The following is a 17,972-nucleotide window of genomic DNA, read 5'->3' on the forward strand; positions in this document are numbered from 1 at the left end:
TGAATTATAATGGATTTATGAGGCAATGCACAACTGTGGATACCAGAAAACTTCAAAAAGTAATGTACAGTCTAAGAAAAGTAAAGAAAGTTCCATTTAGTTTCCTATCAATGCATTTTTAATTGTCTTTCTACTTTCTCAAAGTATTATGGTTTTTCTATTAATTTTGTAGTACTTTTAAAAAAGCACAGTTATCTTGCAAACAAAAGCAACATTTTATCAGTGATATATCTGAAAACAAATAACTGTTACGAATTTGGGTGTGATCATTTTTGATCCATGATACAATATTTAAATTATTGGAAATTGGCCAATTTTAATTTACAAGGACTAGTATTTTGATAAAATAAAAGTCTAATATTCTTATTTCTGTCAGTGTGAATATAATGAAAGGAAATATAATGTAATAACATAGTTTTATATTATTTAAGAATTGATCACTGAACGGATAGTGGGAAATTCCATGGAATCCCGGCATCTTAATTGTTTCTGCAGTTGGATCCATATGGGCACAGAATATACCAATTGAGACAAAATTATAATAAATGCAGGTCAGAAGTAGTTTTTTTATTTCTTACCACTCTCACTACAGAAGGGCAAACATGACCTTAGACTGTCCAGTAAAAATGAACATGTTGATACCAAGGACATACACTGGACATATTAGAAATTGCACATAACAATGTTAATTTGGAAGACTGAACAGCCATATGTTTGTAATATAATCATGTAATTTATTTCCAAAGTACTGACTACCACGATGTACTCCATTACAGTTTAACATATTTTAAAGATTTATTTTATTTATTTGAGAGATAGAGTGTGTGTACATGCACATGTTGGGAGAAGGGCAGAGGGAGAGGCTCTCAAGCAGACTCCACTGAGTGAGGAATCCCACACCAGGCTAGATCTCATGACCCTGAGATCATGACCTCAGCCTAGATCAAGAGTTCGACATGTAACTGACTGAATCACCCAGTCACCCCTAAAGTATTTTAAACAGAGCGATATATGCAATAAAAGTAATAACACTTTTTTTGAAGTTAAATAGTTTTAAAATCCTATGTCTGGTTACTTAATTCACGAAGAAATTCCAGAAATAGTGTTTTACTGGAATCATGGCTAGATGTATGCTGAATATTTTGAATGCAGACTTCCTTTTTTTCACTGCTAATCAAGAAAAGATTTCAGTTAGGTAATTGCAGGTCTGTAAAGGATGCTTCTGTATGTCCTCTAAAATGATAGGACATCATATTATTGTTTTGCATAGCTGTTCTTTGCCTACTTTCTTTCTTAACTCTTGTATAAATTAAGTCCCCAACAAGATCTCTCCCTTGTTCTTTCTGCTCCTTTCTAATAATCGTAAGGATATTGAGTTTTGTCCATATCAATTTGCTGAGTCTGACAGTGTGAATAGGGCCTTATGAAAGAGTTTTATCCTTTGGTTATCACATGGAGGGGAAAGGTTGGTTACCCAGTGACAGTAATGCTTTGAGTAATTGTGGTGAACTCCTAAAACCTAACAGAGCTTTTTTTAAGTCTATGTCCCTGAAGTTATGACATCATTTCTCCATAATGGCATGAGTATGTCAGTCGCCCAAAAAGCAAAGAAAATGATGGTGACACCTCTGGAGTGACGGCATGAGGCCAGAGTGTTAGTTTTATATTTTTAGGAATCATATTGTCAGGTATATGAAATGGTGACTACCAATATAAATGACTAAAGAGAGGGTAAAGTCCCAGGGATGAAGAAATAAGGGCAACAGAAACAAAGGAGAGGAATCACTGCAATTCAATTACTTGAGATAAAACAAACCAGTATCAGTCTCAATCAAAATGTGACTATTGCTACTCCCAACTGCAATAAATCAATTCGAAATGTAGAAAAATGGAAAGCCCATTGAAAATTCTTGTTTTGGACCACAAGGGAGGCACATAAGTTATAAATGGATTGATAAAACTGTTTAGCAATAGTTACAAAATTATAATTGAAATTCATCACATGATTGACACTCTGAAACATTTTTTAAAACAAACATGATCCTTCACAGACCTGATAGCATCAGATGGTGTTACTCAGCCCCATGGAGAATGACCACAAGTTAATTAAAAGACCATAGGTAATTTATGGGTTTTCCAGAAAATGATCTAATACACAAAATCTAACTTTAGAGTATCCCAAAGAATGTGCAAATTATTATCTTAATGATAACTTTGTAAGCTATATTAAAAGAAAACATTTAAACATCTAAAAAGATGAATACTGTTACGCTGCAAAGAAATTTAAAAAAATAAAATATATCTATTGGACAAAAAAAAAAAAAAAAAAAAAAAGAAATGCTTCTCCTAACCAAAAAAGCATTTCTGAGGTGAGGAAGTACTTTCAATTAATTGCATGGGTCAACCATAATGAAAATTTTCTGCATCTGGTCAATTAGTTAGCCAAAGCAAGATGAAAATATGTTTTGAAATTGTCTGAGACTATTGTACCCAATCAGATTAAAATAAAAATATCCTTGATTGGGATTATCAGGGTAATTATAATTAGAAATAAAATTGACCATTTATAATGGACCTGAGTATTGTACCAAGATGAGGCATTCTCCCTTTAAAACTTCTAATGTTAGATCTAATTGTTATGGAACTAATAAGATGAAACATAAATAGAAATAATTCTTAAAGAGAAACAGTACCTGAGAAATATGCAAATATTTATTCTTGGGCAAAACTAACCCAAGAATTGGGTTGAAGTACTTGTTGATATATACTGTGTGCAGATGTCTTAGGCATTAAGAGTGCAGTGATGAATAAGAAAGATAAAGTATCTCTCTCATGGCATTTACTTCCTAGTGGAGGAGACAGACAATAAGCAAACAAAAATAAATAAGTAGGAATGCATGCTGTGAAGAATATAAAATTGGGTGATATAAAGAGAATAAGAGAATAACACTTTCAACCAGATGGTCAGAGACAACCTCAAAAAGGGATGTACAAGGAGGTACACAGAAGCACAATACATTCCATTAAAAAAATTGAAAATCACCTCAATGCCATCAATATTAGGAATACTAGATCAATTATGATAGATCTATATAATGTAGTATATACAAGAAAGTGTAACATATGTAGTACAGTTTTAAAATTTCCACACTATATTGTGAAATTAAAAATTGATGATGCCAATGTTACATACTGTATGATATTATTTATGTAAAAATAGTATTAATTTCTATGGTTGCATACATATGTCAATGCATGAGTGGATATCTGAAATTACACATAACAAAATGTAAGTAGAAGTGACCTTGGGGAGATGAGTGGATGTAGACACCCAAGTTGGTGATGATTAATGGGGACTTTTGCCTTAGCAGTTATTTTAAAAATTGTATAAGTAAATGATACTCAGATAATAATTTTATAATAAAAATTAATTAAAAAATTAAAAGTAGGGCAATTTGATGTTGCCAGAGGGGAGGGGGGTAAGAGGTGAACAAAATGAGCGAAGGAGGTGAAAAGGTAGAAACTTTCAGTTACACAAAATTATACAACAAACAAGTCATGGGGATATAATTTAGAGCATGGTGACTATAGTTAATACTGTGTTGCATATTTGAATGTTGCTAACAGAGTAAAAAAAGTTCTCATCACAAGAAAATGATATATAACTATGTGTGTGGTGATGGATGTTTAGGAGACATATTGTGGTGATCATTTTGCAATACATAAAAATATTGAATCTTTGTGTCGTACACCTGAGACAAATATAATGTTATATATCAATTGTAACTCAATGAAAAAGGTGAGACAGTCTGATAACATAAACCAAAATTACATTTCAACTTTATTAATGCAGTCTTGAAAAAATTGTTTAAGTAAACTCTTTTCTGTATAAAAATTAGTAGCCATATCTCTTCACTACTAACTATACTAAAGCACTTATACTCAAAGTTGAAATCACTGCATCGGTAAAGTTATTATGTCTATATATGACCATGATCAAAATAAAACAAATGTGAAAAAAATAAAGTTGTCTTAACCTTCATTATTTAAAACTCACCCAGAAAAACAACTTAATGATAAAACACTCTGATAAAAAGTGTGATGGGACAGAAGTTCTGTCAGTTTTGATTACTTTTCAGGTACATCAAGGAAACATGAACTACACTGATCTCTTCAGATAATCTACTTTGAAAGGCAGATAACCACACTTCTGACTGAATAGTTTTCCTCAAGGACAACTTAAAAGTTGATTTTTGTAAAGCTAAGACATTGCGGTTTTGTTTGTTTGTTTTGTCATGGATAAGAGTGATGTTTTAGCAGATGTTGGAGAAAGAGTATGATTGATTCCCAAGATTAGCACTAACCTCAAACACCAATATCTCTCTACATTAAACTTAAAAGCTTAGACATTCTGTGAAAGGAAACCAAGAGAGTCACACAATAGAGGAATGCTGTTTCTTCATAGTATTCCTTAACAGTTCCAAAGGTCTTTAGGAAAAACTAACACTTCCCCTGTTTGGATTAACATTGAAGCACATTTACCACTAAAAAGATAATAAAACTACATCAAAATTGTTTACTAGTCACAAAGATATGCAAGTAGCTATAATCAGGAGTTTAAGATGGCATATTTTTCCCAAGTAGAAAATATTCAATTAGATTTTTGTAGCATTTCATTCTTCCCTTGACTATACAACATACTAAACAGCGTGTCAGAATATACTACTCGAGTCTTCTCTGGCTAATGGTAGAGAGCAAAGCTTGCAAAGCTTTTACTACCATGGATTTCTGTATTGTGTTTCAAAAGGAAAAAATAATGACATCTATGAGGACATCCAGTGCATGTTATCATCATGGCAATGCGGATTCTCCTTATGGCACTAAAATTCCTTGAAGAAGAGGATCCCTAGAATATTAGAATCTACAGCAAATAATATGCCCAACATTACTGATTCATCAACCACATAAATACTGTAATGTAAACCATATCAGTATCCTAGAAATAATCATATCCAGTAGATATTTTCTTTACCTAGAATTCTAATTATGTCCTTTTTCTAGACTCTCCAGTACAGCTACTGGTGAGATGGAAGTAGCATAGTAAAACCTCAGCTGTAGATTAGATTTAGGGTGAAGAACACTGGAGAAAATCTTAGAATACCTTGAACTCAACATCATGGTACCCTATCTGACAGCATCCACATGGCACTATTAGCCTTTGGGATTGATTGATATTTATCTCCCCTCCATGCAAAACAAAACAAAACAAAACAAAATGGTTGTATAATCTGGAAATAAATGTATCTAAGTATTTAAAGTGTAAGGGTCTAATTAACACTTAATCAGAATTTTTCTGCTCTGTGAGACTATCCTTAAAATCCCATAGAATTACTGATAAGACTAAGATGATATTGACAAGATATATTGCAATTTCTTGTACAAAGGAATGAATTGAAGAATTATTAATCCTTATTTATTGCAATTGTTTTCCTTTGTCTTCATGAATTCATAAAATATATGAATAAGAAAACTAAATGTCACTCAATGCTTTTATAACAAAACAATTTGGAAGGGCCATATAAATATCACATTACTCTGACAATAGATTCAAGGTCATGCAAGTAATGTATTGGCTAAATGACCATAGAGATTGCATTTTATTCTGCAATGCTAAGCTGAATGACTAGAGCAAAATGTTGAAACAGCATTTGAGCTTCTATGATTTTAAAATATTAGAGCTTTTAAAAAATCTTCATGGAATTTGCATTGCAATGTGCCTTACATATTAGGTAATGCAATTCTATCTTGGGACGTAATCTGACGGCATCATCACACACAGACACATTCATCATCCTGTCCTGCAGATGCACAAAGGAGAATGTCTTCTGAGTGTAACTCACATCCCACTAACTTATCATATTCCTGTTGACTAGCAGGCAGCTGAAATAACTTAATGTGCTTTGAATATTTAACCCAGAGTAATATAAGAAAACATCTGCCACTTACGTTTTTGAGTCATCCCATAACACACAATAGGGATTCAAAGTACCCTAAAAATAAGCAGAGAAAGAAGAAATGTCTCTTGAATACATACAACAAAAATGGAAGTTTTATGTGAAATGCAAACAGAATGGCAGCTTTCTTATCTTGCAGTATGATACTTTAAAGATTCCATCTCTATTTATTTTGCATAAAAAATTTGTCCTCCCTCAGCCTTAGTGATGCATTTCATGAAATTCTAATCATGAAAACAATACGTTTATTACAAATGTCATAACCTATATTTAGTTTTTCTTTTGAAAATTGAAAGTGAAGCTCTCATTTGGCACAAGGTCCGTATTTTGATAATATAGAAATTACCTAATTTCTAAAAGATTTCATTTTTTTTACCCATAAAATATTAATTGTTGGATTATTTCCTTTCTGAAGACCAAAGTACCTACACAATGTAAATCACAGGGAACATTCTGTATTACGCACATGTTACAAACACGACCACTGCCACCCTTATTAGTCTCTGGTTGGTCGCCTTCCTAGGGGCAAGAGATGGTTACATTAACTGTCCATTTCCAGAGAACGTGTTGGATTGCGATAGCTTCTTCTTCTTTCTTCCTTTTTTTTTTTCTAAAAATGGGTTATTAATGGCTGCATTTTTTAAAAAGACCGTTTTATTCAATAATGATGATGAGTGAAATAAAAATCGATGCACCTCACAGCATTCTCTGAGTTAGCTTTCCCTTAAAGTATGAAGAATATAAGTTTCATTAAAAGGGATTTTAAGTATAAATTTGTACATGATATGCAAGCTCCTCTGCCCCACTGTGCCGCCTCCCCCTAGCAAGTCATTCATGGCTGCCCTCTTGGGGTGTATTTCACAATTAGTATGAACTAAACCAGATCCACTATTTAATAACCCCTTTGTATGTCTTCTTAATTGTAATAGTCATACCTATAGAGTAAAGATAGAGAAGGAAGCATAAAATGGGATGTTCTTTTGAATTTGGAAAGAAATATAAAGTTTAATCATTTCCTTCCTATAAGCCTAATCTAAAGTGTAAAAACGCTCAAGTCCCAGTAGAGCTATTGTTATGACTTAAAGACCATCTCATTCTTTTGAAATCAATTGAGAGAAAATGCAGATGTGGCCACATCTAGTCCACAGCAAAGTGTTATTGTTGTTGTTGTTGTTTCTTAAATAGTTCACAATGTTACATTAGTTTCAGGTGTCTAACATAGCGGTTACACAAGTTTATACATCATGGCTTGCAATATCTTCTTAATCAATAGATTATCTTTGTATAGAATCATGTCTAATGAAAATATGTAAAAAAAAATAACAAATTATTATTCAGTTCAATAATTGTATATGTATGAGTAGCCCCCCTGGCCCTCAGGATGACGCCATGAGGTTTTCATTATCTTGGGAAGTGCTTTCTGTTTTAAAGAGTACTAACTGTCTAAGTGTTTTCTTTCTGTCTGTCTGTCACATTCATTGGGCCTTATTTTGCCCTTTTGAAACTAGCCTAATAATTCTTCCTTTATATGATGCTATTCTACCCATGAAGAGTCCTCTTCTTTATTAAATGTACTCTGTTGGTTTCAAGTTCTCTCATTCTCCACATCACTCATTTCTTAGAGCATATACTTTTGAGGTGTGTTTAGGGAAACCAACCATATGTGTCCCACCTGTGCAGAAAAAAGTGGTGTTATTGTCCCTCCCCTGTAAGATGCCATATTCCTAATAATGCAAGCTACGACTGTATCAGATATTTTGGGAATCTCTTCCTCACCTTGACTACTTATACATTAAAGTCTCCTAGAGAGACTTTTTGAATCCTGATTTTGACATCCCACACATTCACTATTGATTCAAAACTTTTTAATTGTTACAGGATTAAGAAACAAGCATGGTGTCTATCCCCTCATTGAACCAAGTCATTAATAAAAACGATGACTAGGTCAAGGCAAATAAAACCAGCTATTGGCTCCGTTCCATAGGTGGACATGCTCCTTCCCTGGCTGCGACCCCTACACCTCAGTCTTGTTTTAGTAGATAATCACCAAAGTATATCCAGCAAAACAACCTCTTTAAAAGTCTAGGCAGGCTCTTTGTAAAATGTTGCCTTTCTAAGTGCTGTTTACTGGATCTGTTCAAAAATTTCACTAGAAATAAACATTAAAAATAGTGATTCTAAAATTTGTGAAATCCATCCCAATTTTATTTTTCATTATAATTAGGACATTTGACTGATTCCAATATTTTAACACCATTACCAAAATCCCTCAAAGACCGCATATCCAAGGTTATCTTTCTTCTTGTCAAATGCTAATACCTATAAATTATGCTCTTGGCATAAAAATGCTCCTTCCCTGAGAAGGTTATAGCCTCAAGAAGGTTGAGGAGGAACACACATATGTGTTTATATGTTTATATATGTTAATATTCATATAACAACAAAGAGACATGGTTTTATAAGTGTCACTTGTCATAATATACTGTGTAAGGGAGAAATGAGGGACATCATGGCTTGTGTTAGATCAACTTTCATCAAGTAAGTGAGTCTTAATGTGGTTCTACATGAGGTATAGATCTAGGGATGGTCACAGGAGGGAAAGGTGTTTCAAGCTGTTTTCTTTTCTATTCTTTCCATTTTTTTTTTTTTTTTTCTAAATAGCTTTCTTCCCCTGTCCCATGAGATCCTCTCTGGTTTTAGTTAAAATTTTCTTTCAGTCTGTGACTTTCTAAGAAATCCTTAGCGTAGTTACAATGTTGCATCATAAAGCTATACTACATTTTATCAGGGAATTTGTTCAAAAGATCTCAGAACACTTTATAGAAAATAAGTTATCCTTGAAATATCACAATGAGGGGTATGGGAGTATATTTTTCATGAATATAGAAACTAATTATGGGTGAAGAACCTGAGATAATAATTCTTCTGAATCTAGTTTACTTCTTTGAGTAATGTATGAGTTAAGTAAAGTTAAATTTCTATGTAAACCAATATAGGATACTGATTATAGGATTACTATTTCATATTTAGAATTCATAACAAGTTACAACAAAAAATAATGCTCAAAAAGAAATATAAAACAACCTTAATCGTTTGGATATCTTTCCTTTTTAAATCCCCTAATGAAACAGATTTCCATTTTCAGATAAAAGTATAAAGGTGAGAAATGCTTATTCTACTCTTAATCCATGCCATCGTAAACCTTAGTTTTATCTTCTACCTTCTTCACCCCTCATCTCTTCGATTTTATCTCATACTTCTCTCTCTTCTTGTCCTTATGAAAATTTTAAAAGTATCCACTTGAGAATTATTATAGGTTCCAAAATGCACCACTCAATTTTGTGTTTCACTTTACATTCTGGAACTTACACATGACAGGCAACATCTGTGAGGGTTCATTCTTGTGCAGTTACCAATACGTAGGTCTGTGAGCTGAGGTCAGTTACTTAAATACTTGAAGTTTAGAAAAATAAGCAGAACAAACAAATTAAAGAAATCTTAGTATTTGGATAGACCAGTTGCTTAAAGAAAAAGAATGTGCAATGGAAAACATAAAGCAAACATCAATGATGAGTGAATCCTAAACATGAAAAAAAAAAAAAACTGTCTAAAAGGTTCTGCTGGGAAACCACTTGTTAAGTATTTGTTATAATTTCTAAATACTTTTCTCAAAGGTACTCTGCTACAAGAACTGTTATGAGGAATTTACAGGAAATCGATAACAGGAAATGGTGAGCCCAACAGAGAGTAACAAAATGTAATGATAGGAGCAAGAGGATAATGGGTGAGCTGTGCACTAGCCTATAGAAGTTGATTAAAGAAATGCATTGGGCGCCTGGGTGGCTCAGTGGGTTAAGCCTCTGCCTTCAGCCCAGATCATGATCCCTGAGTCCTGGGATCAAGTCCCGCATTGGGCTCTCTGCTTGGCAGGGAGCCTGCTTCCCCCTCTCTCTCTGCCTGCCTCTCTGCTACTTGTGATCTCTGTCTGTTGAATAAACAAGCAAGCAAACAAACAAAAAGCATTAAATTAAAGAAGCAAACAATTCTCAACCAAATGAGACAAGTGTGCTTAAGAAAATTCATTTCCATAGCTGTCAATCTCATCGACACTTAAAATATAAAAACTGCATGTATTGAAAACTTTTGGAAAGGATACTCTATTCTTGAAAAACACATTTTTGGTAAAACAAGTAAACAAAGAAAGAGAAAACAAGAAAAAACTTTCTTGACCCCATTCAAAATAGAATAGTTGAACTCAAGTTAAATAAATATTTCTACTCACCCGATTTTAAGGCATTTAAAAAATGTACCATGACCCAAATTTCCTCATTACCATAGTTGTTCAATATACCGCTTTCAAGTGACTTTAATAGTCTTCGCTGTTTTTTACTTTTACTTCTTTTACTTCTCTCCTGTTTCCACATCAACAAACCAATATACCTATTTAACAGTATATCACTGGCTTTGTCAATGTATTTCTATGGATGGTTCTCTTTTCCTTTGATCTGCATAACTTTTCTTTTTTCCTTTCTTTTCTTTCTTTTTTTCTTTTTAATAGAATAGGGAATTTGGACATCCTCTCTAGTTCTAGCTCTCAGTGATTCCTAAATGACTTCATAAGCGCATTCCTCTTCTTTCTAAACTCTCTTCCAAGTCAGTTTTTTTTTCCCCTATAGAATACCCTAAATACATCTCCCTATGGTAAATTAGTCTCACTATGATAAATTTCATTTAGTCATTCATACAAAAAAAATTACTTAGTAAACACGTATTATATTCCAGGTACCCTTTGAAGCACTGAGGATACAGCAGTGAACAAAACAAAATCCTTGCTTCATAGATTTAATTATAGTGAAGGGGGCAGGGAGAGAGACAAATAAAATAAAGACATAAATATATAACATGCTGGATGGTAATCTGTGCTATGACGAGAATTAAATCACAATGAGAGGAAAGAATGGGAAGTGAATTAGTTGCAATATTATATACTGGGAAGCCTTCACCCATAAGACGATATTTGAGCAGAGATCTGAAGGAAGCTGATCACAGAAAACATACGAGTAAAGTCCCAATAAAAATGAATGAAGACCAAGTTTCTCTAATTTTTCTTTGGTGTTATTCCATTCTGAGTAAATTCAATCCACATGCTAGGCTTACTACACTCCTGCTATCTTAGTGTTTTCCAATGGTTTTCTCTGAACCTAATCTAGAATCAACTGGGGTGCTTACCAAAAATGTAGAGTCCTTGGCACCACATATTTTGAGATTGGGGCTATCCCTAGGAATGTGCATTTTAATTATTACTGCCTCTAAATAGTTTTTATCCACATAGTTTTTATCCACATCGAATCTGAAGAACACTGCTCAAGGCACATGCAAGAGAAATTATATGGTTTCTTTATCCTGTTTTTCTTCAAGCTTTCAAATGCTTAGTGCTCATATGCCATCACAACTTCCAAGTCTGGAAATGTCTAACTTTCTTGTACCTTTCATAGTCCTTTTAAAACAATATATCCTCTTGTCTATAGAGGCAAAGCAAACAAGCAGACAACGCATCTAAGGGCATGAAGAAGGGCAGTGACTTCATCATAACTATATCAACATTTCCAATTTTCTGACTCAGATGTTCCAGGTTGACTCTCCCTGTCACATCTTCTAGTGCACTATACATTGACTTCTTGAATGTAGATGGGAGGAAGATTGTTCAATGGACATTTCATAGTCTCTCTTTAATTTTCAAAATTTTAGACATAAAGGTATTGCATTAAAAATACCTGGGTTTTGGGGTGCCTGGGTGGCTCAGTGGGTTAAGCCTCTGCCTTCGGCTCAGGTCATGGTCTCAGGGTCCTGGGATCGAGCCCCACATCTGAGCAGAGAGCCTGCTTCCCTTCCTCTCTCTCTCTGCCTGCCTCTCTGCCTGCTTGTGATCTCTGTCTGTCAGATAACTAAATAAAATCTTTAAAAAAAAATACCTGGGTTTTGCCAAGCTTATGTTGTCTTTCTTTCTCTACTAAAGCTTAATTCTAGTTATTACATAACTGTACAAAAAGACTTTGGGAATCTCTTGAGAACATTTCCAAAATGATTGACCTGACCCACAAAAGACTATTTTATATCTTGCATATAATTCTAATACTACTTGAGAAAAAACACATTAAAAAAAAAAAAGCCTAAAGAATGCATGCTGGAGGAGGTAAGACCTTGTGGATGTAAATTTTTCCATAGTCAAATCTATGAGAGGTCCTGTCCCTAAAAGCTGATTAGTGAGAGTATTTCTTTAAACAAATAAATGGCTTCATAGTTCCTGAAGGTGTAATATACCACCCAGGAGTACGACACAGTTGAAAAAGGTTGTGTGAAACTCAACAACAGAAAATGATCTGTTGAATGTTCTCCATATCCTTTTTCAAGGTTATGGTAAGTACAGTTCTGTATTTTCATATTTTTAAATGATATTTAAAAACAACTAAATCTGGTTTTAACACACTCTCTCTTTTTCTTTCCTTCTTTCTTTTCTCCGTCCTTCCTCCCTTCTCCTTCCTTCCTTCCTTCCTTTTCTTTTTCCCTCTCTCCCTCTCTCTCTTTCTTTCTTTCCCTTCTGAAAGGGTAGCTAACGTACACCTGAAGTCTAAAGAACATCACTGAAACTACAATACTGTGTTTTTACTTAACAGGAGAATGGATATAAAAGGATTTTTGGATAGATTTATGAGTGTTCTGTAGAGAGCTTCGCATTGAGAACCAATCAATATGGAAAAGAAGGAGCTGCCTTTCACTAAGGCAGACTGGTATAAAGACCACTGAAGTGAGAAATGTAGAATATTGTTTTATCAGGATGAGTCCCATCCATGTTGCATAGCTCTTCTTGAGGAGTTCACAGCTACTCAACTGGGACATAAAGAAAGAGCATATATTCAGTTCAGCTTCTGCTATGGTTACTCACTGGCCCACATTAACCAGATGACACTATGTTTGTGAATGTGATAACAGCTTGCTTCTCTAATTTCTGAGATAGATCACTAACCTGAATATACATTATTTCCCGATGAATATTGCCTGTTGGACATATGGAAAACAGTAAAAAGTCGAACCACTATCAGGGATTATTTGTATGTGTGTTCTTCAAAGAAAATCATTGCCTCTATGTAGGTATCTTAGAGTGTCTTACTACGTGATTACATCATTTCCAACAACGTCTGCCCAGGAGTCTGGTGTACCTCCCAACAAACACATGGGTTTCCTAGGGGCAGAAACTCTCCAAGTATGAGTTGGAGTGGCCAGTAACTTAAAAAAAAAAAAAAAAAAAGTTAAATAACTAGATTTCATATAGATGAAACAGACAGCTTAAGTCTTTTCCTTTTACATCCAAGAGGATGTTACAATGTATCTTAATAATACTTTTATAGGATTGTAGCAGAGGCAAGGGCAACAGCGGTGTTTTGCACTGTTCAGTCTATCAGCTACCAGCAGAGAAGTTTTACTAAATTGCTTCAAAAGCACAATATATCTACACATGCCAGAGTTGGGCTGAGGTCCAGCACCTGGTTCCACAAGGCCCTTCCCATGTGCCTAGGTGGTGCTGTCTTGTGACATCCTCTGATTTTCCTTAACATCTCACAGCCACTTCACAGCTGCCATCTCATTGTCCTTTAATCAGGTTCCTAAAGCGCTGGTATGATAATCAGCAGGACAGAATTTAATCTCAGGTTGCTAATTAATTCTTATTGAATAATATATCATCAGTATTGCATTATGTCTGATTCAAAATGGCACTATTAATGCTTACATATATATTATCTTCATAATCTAAAATTAATTTTGCAATGTTCCAATGCAGCATTATTAGTTTTCTACGGCTGCTGTACAGTTTACCATAAACAGCAGCATTGAATACCATGAATTTATTATCTCACAGTTTCTGTAGGTCAGAAGTCTGGTGAGATCAGCTGGATCTCTTGCTGAAGAGATTCACAGGGCTGAAATCAAAGAAAGAATCGGCAGGATCACAATACTTTCTGGAGGATCTAAGGATAAACCCATATTCGGGCTCATTCAGGTTTCAGCGAAATTCAGTTCCTTGCAGTTGTAGGACTGAGGTCCACATTTCCTTCCTGGTTGGCAGCCATGGGTTATGTTCAGCCTTTAAAGGCTGCCTACACCCCTTGCTTGAGGCCCTTTTCTTCTTCTTCATCAAAGTTAGCAATGGTAGTTGAGTATTATGCTGTATTTCTGACCACAGCCATAGGGAAAAGTCACCCACTTTTTATGGGTCAGGTGATTAAATTGGATCTACCCAGATAATCCAAGATAATTTCCCCATCTCAGTGCCCTTACCCTTAATCACATTTGCAAAGTCCCTTTTGACATGTAACACAACAGGTTCTGGAGATTAGGACATGGGTATTTTGCAGGAAGTGGGGAGCTTGAGTTTGTGTACCATATAGGGGCTGACTAACTTTATACTGTAGAATCCAAATCTGGCTACCTATCTTTGTAAATAAAATTTCATTGCAGAGCCACACCCATTTGTTTATATACTGTCTGGCTGTTTTCATGCTCCAACTGCAGAACTGAATAGAAGGGACAGAAGCCATTATGGCTCACCTATCTAAAAATATTTGCTATGTGACTCCTAAGAAAAAGTTTGCTAATTGCTGCTCCAAAATAGTGTACTTATTCTAAATCTTTTTGAAAAATATTAACTATATATTATGAATCAAAATAAACTGAATTTGGAATGTAAGTGGGAAGGTTGCTTACTCAAACTGAGGAATTTAGAATATAACCAAAAAAAAAAAAAAAAAAAACCACCCAAAACTGTAGCTAGGAAACAACTTCTAACTCAATTTCTGCCAATAGCAGAGGCATCAATCTGCTTGTTTAGTCAGCATTTCGAGACTTTTCCTTAAAAGTTGCCAAGAGCTTGGGGTGCCTGGGTGGCTCAGTGGGTTAAAGCCTCTGCCTTTGGCTCAGGTCATGATCCCGGGGTCCTGGGATCGAGCCCCACATTGGACTCTCTGCTCCGCGGGGAGCCTGCTTCCTCCTCTCTCTCTCTGCCTGCTTCTCTGCCTACTTGTGATCTCTGTCTGTCAAATAAATAAATAAAATCTTTAAAAAAAAAAAAAAAAGTTACCAAGAGCTTTAAGTAGGGGGAAAAAGAAATCAGAAATCTCTTTCAAATGGACACAAGCTAGGTAGAAAAGTAATTCAAAAAGTAAAGGGATACAAACACCCCTTTGTAGAAATTATAGATGCACAGACTCAACTTTCTTAAGCTTTGCCAAGTGATTTTTAATTCCCTAGGTTGTTATCAGCCATTGATATTCAGTAAAATACTCACTGATGAGTGTTGAAATCTCTTCATTGTCTCTCATGCTTATCTAAGGGTTAACAAGCATATTCATTACAGTCTTCCACTGTGTTTTCAGCTATGATTTACAAAGGCTGTGGCTCATGATTAATTTTAGTGTATACACATAACACAAACTCCTTCATTTGTTAGCTTGATCCTGATCGTATGCAAGCAAATATGGCAAAGAAAACAAAACCTACCAGCCCAAATTCCCATGAGATTTTTTTTCTTTTTGTGTGTGTGTGAATATGACCAATTTGAGAACTACGAATAAATTTTGTGGACTTTTTTTCAATGTTGAAAAACAGCAGTATCATGTTACCTACAGCACAAGTCACTACTCAGAGGAAGAAATAAAAAGAAAGGCAAGACTGCAGACTGCCGGCCAGCATAGTCCAATCCGTCTTTCTACTAGAAATGGAACTACATAAAAATATTCTTACATTTGGCAAAAGAATTATCTTCAGGCTAACAAAGTTGATAGAGCATGAACTAACTAAAATGCATTTAATTTCTTATTCTTCTAACTCATCTTTAAAGATGGAGATGTTATCCACCTTGGAATGCCATAGCAGGTTCAGATCTGTCAGATCCGAGACAACTTAATGCTGGGTGTGTGTGTGTGTGTGTGTGTGTGTGTGCGCATGCATGTATATATGGTCATTCTACTATATTTATTTAGGACTCAATAATTATTTTCAATAAAATTAGTAACTTTCCTTATGCATTAGATAATCTAACAATATTGATAACCATCAATCTCACAACTAAAGAAATCTTAAGTAACATGAAAAATAAAATTCTTTTCCTGGAAAAACAAATTTGATATTTTTTTAAAAGTAAGTAATTGCTATGCCTAAGCACTACAGACCCCAAATCTAGAGGTCATCACAATAAAGCCGTAAGCCCCCCAAACCCGAACTAAGAATAGCATCTTAGTCATTAATGATTTATGAGCTGGGTAAAACTGCAATTGGCTTTGCTAAATACAATTTGGAATTTCAAGATTCCATATTCTACCAACTATTTCTACCAGTTCCCAAGGGCCCTATTATATTTAACATACTTTAAATGCTATTTGTTAAAAAGCTTTTTAAAAGAACACATTTCGTTTAGGAAATGTTAACAGGCTTTTCCCTAGACTCACTATAACTATTAATTCTCATTCTTCATTTTTTTCTACATGGTATATGAAACAGATAAAATTTGCAAGTCATTACTGTCTTCTGAGCTCAGGAAAGTGTGGCACGTATTTTTGATATAAGAAAATAGGTGAAAGTAGACTTGATATTAGAAATATATCTAAAATAGTGCAATTTTAAAGGCAGAAACAGTGATTATATACATAGTTATAATAAACTTTCAGCTTGTTCTAATCAATTTCTATTTTCATGTTTAAGATGTATCTTCTTTCACATTTAAGGAAGGTCATTATATTTCACTATAGGCTCTTTGATGATCTCTTCAATGGAAATAAGCTAAAACTAATATATATATAGCATATTTTTATAAGATTGGTAATAAATACTAGGATACTCAACAAATCAGGTAAAAATCCCTTCCCTCAGTGAGTAGTAAAGTATTTTACAAACTCTAATTTGGGGGATAAGCATTAGAAATTCAAAACAGGAGACCAAGGACTCTATGTATTGTATGGAAGAAGTGTGAAAGGTATTTATAAAATAAAGGGGAGAAATGAGGGACCCAGCCACCCCGAGAGCTCTATTTTGTAGCGGTTAATTGGGCTATAGCCTCTGAGGGCACCGGCCACTGCAAGCAAGGGGACAGTAGAAGCGTGTGAGAAGACTTGGCAATATTTTCTTCTCCAGCGTAAGCTTTTCTTCTTCCTCTCCTTCTCCCTCAGAACCCCTTTCAACAGATTTGTCTATTTTCTTTTGAATGGATGTCTTTTAGAGGGGAGATTATATTGTTTCGAAAATCTGGTCAACTCATACGCTCAAAATATTGAAGGACAGAATTTGTTCTAAGTGACCTGTGATAATGATCTCATTCTTATGTTCTGACTTTCCTTGTCCCTCTAACTGTCTAGCTGGTGCTTAATAAAATGTATTGATGATAAACTCCGGTCTTCATAGATAAAAAGTAATTTTCTGTACATGGTTTATCTCCTTTGTAAATTGGCTGGCAGAACATCCCCCCAAAAGAGAAATTTGACTCAAAGCTTAAATCTGTTAATTTCAAATAGTTTTACCGAATTAACATTAGTGAGACGGTTTCATCAACACTATTGTTGAGGTTACTGGGTTACTCTTTCTTCAACTTCTGAAAAAAATGCCATTTAATTAATATGTTCTCTAAATTCTCAATAGTGACTTTATTTAGGAAAGTTTTGTTGATGTCCACTTACATAAGTGTTTTCTCCATAAGAAATATGATATTCACTCTGACATCGTATTGCTTTTTCTTTTTAGCAAAGAATTTTGGGAACTAGTAATCTCTTCCTATTTTTCACTGATGCTTATAACTGGTGGACATTATCATAATAAACTATAAAAAACAAACACATAAGTAAATAAATATTTTTAAACAAATTTTGAACGTACAAAAAAATAAGTTCTTACTCAAAAGCAATGTTAAAGGAATTC

General features: G+C 34.4%; 1 protein-coding gene across 1 annotated transcript in view; it reads right to left on the reverse strand.

Moving 5' to 3' along the window:
• LOC111152280 (adhesion G protein-coupled receptor B3) overlaps window positions 1-17,972 on the reverse strand; it is a 724,443-nt gene that overhangs the window by 282,916 nt on the left and 423,555 nt on the right. Inside the window, exon 17 of the mRNA XM_022510749.1 lies at window positions 6,007-6,050. Coding sequence (XP_022366457.1) covers window positions 6,007-6,050 — 44 coding nt within the window. The remainder of the gene's footprint in view (window positions 1-6,006; window positions 6,051-17,972) is intronic.

The sequence above is a fragment of the Enhydra lutris genome, unplaced genomic scaffold, assembly GCF_002288905.1.
Source record: "Enhydra lutris kenyoni isolate GAN:26980312 unplaced genomic scaffold, ASM228890v2 scaffoldscaffold28, whole genome shotgun sequence".
NCBI lineage: Eukaryota > Metazoa > Chordata > Mammalia > Carnivora > Mustelidae > Enhydra > Enhydra lutris.